General features: G+C 31.3%; 1 protein-coding gene across 1 annotated transcript; it reads right to left on the bottom strand.

Annotated features, from left to right (window-relative positions):
- Positions 1-489: 489 nt before the first annotated feature.
- LOC132287818 (homeobox-leucine zipper protein HOX3-like) lies at positions 490-4,290 on the bottom strand. Its single transcript, XM_059789826.1, has 4 exons — positions 4,104-4,290; positions 3,569-3,750; positions 3,302-3,381; positions 490-1,042 (listed from the first exon to the last, which is right to left on the bottom strand). Exons 1-4 carry the CDS (start codon positions 4,192-4,194, stop codon positions 712-714), a joined length of 684 nt encoding a protein of 227 aa, XP_059645809.1. The 5' UTR covers positions 4,195-4,290; the 3' UTR covers positions 490-711.
- Positions 4,291-6,173: the final 1,883 nt, after the last annotated feature.

Here is a 6,173-nt window from a genome sequence, read left to right as displayed (position 1 = left end):
GACGACTGTTTTTAACATTTCTCATATTTAAGAACAAAAACACATATGGACATTATTCAGTAGCCTAATTAGTAGATCGCACAATTCCTTAAACGGGTGTGCCCGTATTTGAGTCCCCCTCCCCTAATTTGTTAGGGCAAAATATTAAAAAAAATAAAATCAAGACATAAGGATTGTCCTTCCATGCCCAATTGTCTTTGCAAAACAATGGGGAGACAAGAAAATTGTGCAAAGAGTTTTACTAGTTGGGCCAAAAGAAATTGTCCTTGTGCAACACAAATAATTCTCTCTTTTCACACCTTTTTCAATGAAAGCCAATTCTCCAACCAATCAAATGTTGAGTGAATGCCAAAGAGACTCTTGGGTGTGTATGTATGTATATATATATATATAATAAAGTATATTTGCCTTTTCAACAACTACTACTTAGGATAGGAGGCTTTATTTGAGCAAGCATGCTGGCCAGCCATGGAAAAGAGCAATCAGTAATGATTAAAATGAAAGTTTATGGTATGATTAAAATAGAATATATCTAACATATAATTAAGCATATATATATTATAATTAATTATATGTTAGCATCCAAAGTACAATATTGTATGAGCTACCCATCACTTCTACTATGAACACTAATTCTTTTTAGTCTTCTCCTTTTTCTCTCTCTATTCTCCTCCCAAAAGCTGTCATTACATTATTATATATGATGCACAATCAACAAGCCGCCGAGGGATGTCGGGAGTGAAGAATGGAGGAGGACACTTTTAACATGGTGGTGGTGGTGGTGGGGTTGTTGGTGGTGGTGGTGGTTCTGGTGGGGCCCTTGTCGAGGACGGTGGTGGTGACGCGCTCGCACCTAGGGCACATTGTCAGGGTGGATGCCGGGAGTCGTTCGCAACTGTGGGGCGACATGACGGTTGGGGGTCCCACCCTCAGGGCCCTCAGCTCTTCCACCTCCTTTTGTAGCCTTTTGTTCTGTTCTGTAAGTGACCCAAACCATCTCTTCAAGTACTCGCACTCCATCTCAGTCTGTTTCAGCTTGCTCCTGCATTATATATATCCAAACACATTATATATAAAGTTGCATATATAAATACAAATATATATGGCCTGCAATGAGTAGGGCTACTAATGATTTGAGTTGATAAGTGGATATGAATATGAATATTTGTCTCACACTTCTGGTTCAACATCCACCTAAGAAAATAGGTTCAGTAATTAAATTTTATTATGTTATTGATTCAAATGAGTGAAATGTGTCTATATCAAACCTTATATTACTTATACATTGGTTTATTCTAAAAAATAAAATATTAAATAATATAAATATTTAAAAATGTTAATGCATTTTTATGTTAAATAATCATAGCTGACACATGTAAGCGAATTCAAATTAATAACATTTGGTAGACTCCTTTATTCAATGAGTCCAAGTAAAACAACCATAACGCTAAGTAGTCGTTACAAAACAAAAATCACCTCAAATTATATATATATATATAAATAAAAATTTAAAATTATCAAAATGAACATGACGAATTTCTTATAATTTGTTAATTGATTGATTATTATTTTCTTGTCTTAAAAATAATGTCTTTTTTGAGAAACTTTAATTTATAATTTGTAAGTTATATTTCTTCAAAATAGACAAATTCTAATACCGATACTTAAACTGGGGACGGAGAGAATATTTATTTTAGAACAAAGATAATATTATTTAATTTAGCTCGATTCGATTGCAATCCTAATTTGAAGGTTGACCCTTGAATATGTCGATCCTCGATGCAAAACTCCTATGGAAAAATGTATGTTGGATTGAATCGGATCATTCCATGACAAGTTGCAATCAAACAGATGGGATGTGATAGATATGGCAACCACGAAGACAAAACGGTGCCGTTTTGGGAGGAGTACCCACACCTCATAACTTCTTTTTCATGCTATATGGAGTAAATAGGTTGTCTTATTAATGGTGGCTTGGTGAGTGTAATAAATGCAATTTTCCCCATTTACAATGACTTCACAAATGCAAATCTATGAAATAAGATCATAAAGTTAATCTCACAAAAACAATAAAAACAAATCATAAAAAATGAAGTAAATTTGGTCAATAAATATCATTATAATTTAATTTACTATTATTACATAAACCGTTAATTTCATTAAACTTCTTAATTTCTTCAACCCCTAAATTAATTAATCATATATTTATAGCATGAATATAACAGAAAATATTTGACCATCTATAATTAGAGGTATACATCAAGTTGAAGTAACATATGCATTTAATTAACTTCCAAAAAAAAAAAAAAACATACGCATTTAATTATATACACAAATGCCCCTAAAAATATACCAGAGATAAACAGTCTATTTCTTTTTCTTTTTTTTTTTTTTTTTTTTTTTTTTTTAAAAGGAATTATTATCAAGTCATATCTACGACTACAAGAGATGTTAAAAAGAAGTTGAAAAGAGAATTTTTTTTTTTTTTTTTTTTTACTTCATTCGATGCTTGTAAATCTAAGTTTTTACATTTATATCAACTAATAACTTCAAAAATTTAATTATTCAATGTTTGTTCTGCCTAAAAACAAACTTAATTTCTATTTTTTGGCACAAACAAACTAACCCCTCTCAGACTTATACATGTATTCTTGACAGTCTGAAGTTTCATCATTGTGACAAGCATTGAACCTAATTTGATTATTATAGTTAATAATTTATAAAATAAAATAAAATAAAAAAAGAAAATAAATGCATGACTGGTCCAAATAATAAAGGTGTTACTGCATTTATTTGATGGACTTGACTGATAATAATAATGAAGGGCAAGTTCTTGAAATGTCTACTAACAAAAAGGACTAACACATGAAGCCAAACAACACGTGGGTGTTTAATTATTATCTTTCAAAATCATCTCGTACTATCATTATTACGATTTGAGCAAAACTATATATATATATATATAAAGTTCATAAGATATTTCATCTTTAGAGTAACAAATTAATTAATTTTTATTGAGTTTATAGGTGTTCTTTAACAAATTGAATGATATAAGAAGGATTAATAAATTAAACATTCATAGTCGAATGATACATAGGTTACAAATGCTCATATAAAAAGCAAAGATAAATGCTTAATTGATCACCTTTAGTTCTGAATATATATATATATACACACATATATATATATATATGTATATATATATATAATTCTTTTGTACTTTAATCCTAACAACCACCATCATGATTAATAGGCAGGCAACAAACCATTTCACACACTAATACACGTAACAGCACAGTACCTTGCCCTACGGTTTTGAAACCAAACCTCAACTTGCCTTGGCTTCAGCTTCAATTGCATTGCCAAAGCCTCTTTTTGTTTCTGCCAAAAACACATCTCTAGAAGAATTAGACACACAAATACATATATCTAGATTAATACACCTACATATATATTTATACATAAATTTATGTGTATATGCAAATAAAATTAATACACACGTGTGTGTGTGTGTATATATATAGAGAGAGAGGATCCAAGAGAGAGAGAGCTAGAGAGGGTTGATTACAGGGTTTAAGGTGTGGTTGTGTCTGAAGCTTTCTTCAAGGAGACGAGACTGTTCCTTTGTGAGACGGAGTTTCTTACGCGGAGGACCGCAGCTGTTGTTGCTCTGATCATCTTCATCTTCCATGTTTGAAGCAAACCATTCTTCTTCTCCTGAGGGTACTCGATTTATGTCCAAATTTCTCACTATATTCACACAAAAAATATATATATATATCAAATATTCATAAAAATAAAAATAAAAATATTTTATCAACAAATTATATAATATCCCATAAAACCCACCTTTTGTTTGATAGATAAACATGATAAACCATTTAAAAAGAAAATTTTGCGAAGGAGAAAAATGTATAAGAAAATGAAGAGAAAATAAAAAATTACATATAACCAATATGAAGTGTCATGCAAGAAATACAATTGAAGGTCTATATTTGAAAAATAAAATTTATTATTAAATGATAATAAAAAGAAGACAAACATCAAAACTCAAACCCCATGAGATGAAAAAGAGAGAGTGATGTATAGAGATTGTTGCTTACCAGAGGGAGGAAGATGAGATGAAGATGAACTCAAGCCTGGTATGGACATGGTCAACTCCAAGCATGAAGAATTTTTTGGTAGAACTGCCATGAAAGCTGCAGAGAGATAGAGAGAGAGAGAGATTTTTAGAGAGAGAAAATGTGAAAAGGAAAGGAGACAACAGAGAAAGTAAGAAATGGAGAAAGGTGAGAGTGAAAAGGTCAAATAAATAGAGAAAGAGAGAGAGAAGTTGGAATAAATAGAGATGGCAATGGTCCATGGACCTAAATGGGTTATTGGGGGAGTTATTTGGGGGTTTGCTTAGGGTTTCTTGACTGTTGTCGTCAAGTCAAAGGTTTGACCCCGTCTGATGCACGACACGTGTCTGACTGATCATGATCTACAATGTAGGTGGACTAACCGGCACGGTCCACTGTTTGAGCCATAGGGGTTGAGTCTGGTTTGTCGGTCCACAAGGTTTAGTCAGCTGGTTAAATGATTGGGAAAACCCTAGAGACTCAAACTCATCCAATGTAATGCACATCCCTTTATTATATAACTTGCTACAATTATAGTATTTTAATGCCCATATAGATCATATTTGTATTAATATATATATATATATATTTGATAATATCAGGGTCTACAAGACCATTAGCTTTTGAACTGTGATTAGGAGAGTGATGGATGATCAAGTGGGAATGGAAGATTGTACATTGTGGGGCCATGTGAATGTAATGATATATGGGTATGGTGCAATGTGGATTGTCATGTATTGACTCATTGGGTAATGAGGCATTTATGACAATTTACCTGTTTGCGGGTACAGAGGAATTGTAACATCCCTTTATATTTATGCCAGAAGAAAAGAGGCATTTATTAATGAAACGGAGATGGACAAAAGTCCTTTATTAATTATGAAGTTCTGCTTGACTATGCGCCTGACTATGCGCCATTCATCAGTCACCCTGTACTAGTGTTGCAGAAGTGTGTATATATATATATTCTATATATATCTATATATACCTCCTTTTTTATTTATTTATTTATTTTTATTTTTATTATTTATTTTTTTTTTTTAAGAATAAAGTATAAATAACCCCTCAACTATATTTTGCATATAATACTTCCTAAACTATCACATTTTATTGCAAAATACTTTAATGTCCATACTATATTTCATTAAATGATCATAATATCTATTCCTATTGAATTATACTTAATCTATTTTTCTTATTTAAATGAAGGATAAAGTACACAATGATACCCCATGTCAGAATTGTCATCCTAGCAAGACCTTAAATGGTCCAAAAAGATAAAATTGTCCCTTAATATGAAAATCAGTTTTATTGTAAAATATCAAGACATGTTGAAATGTCGAAATTACCCTTGAGTTAATATGAGCTACAATATGACACCAATTTTTTTGTGTTGAAACTCACTATTTTCTCCAAGGTATTGTAATATTCCGATTGGTGTAAAATTTTTAACAAAGGTTCCTCTGCATGTCTAGTTATTCTTTGAAAAATTTCGTACTTTTTGGCAAAATAGATATGTTTATAAAAATTAGACAATAGCTACTACTTGGATTTTCCACTATTTGAAATCAAGTTTTTAATTTATTTATTTGATAGCCTTTTGGACATCGGATCATCACCAAAATTTTTAGTTTTATACTTCCATGAGTCTACTTTCCAAAACATTTTCGTTTGCTCCATTTTAATTTCAAACAAACTTTCTATGAATTTTTTTTTTCACTGTTGTGTAGATTTTTCCTTTAACTTAGCTCTTCAACTTTTTTGCATTAAATGTTAATGAGGGGTAGATTGGTCCAATTCATTAATTTGTAAAGTTAAAAAAGGTCCACTAAATGGTTAAAGGGCAAGTTGGTCAACTCCCAATGTGTCACATATGGCAGGTGGTTACAAGGAGTGTCTTTGTCAACTTTTTCAAACTTCAAGAGGTGTCATTATCCAAAAAATAACCAACTTGTATATGACTGTCAGTATGGCAAACCTCAGGGGGTGTTATTGTACTTTACCTTTAAATAAATTATGAAAAAAATTCATACTAATCTTCTCAATTCAGTT

The sequence above is a fragment of the Cornus florida genome, unplaced genomic scaffold (genome assembly GCF_030987335.1).
Source record: "Cornus florida cultivar Cherokee Brave unplaced genomic scaffold, ASM3098733v1 CherokeeBrave_3.0.0_Hap2_Chr02, whole genome shotgun sequence".
Lineage (NCBI taxonomy): Eukaryota > Viridiplantae > Streptophyta > Magnoliopsida > Cornales > Cornaceae > Cornus > Cornus florida.
Note: the sequence above shows the minus strand (reverse complement) of the source record. Positions and strands in the feature narration are given on the sequence as shown.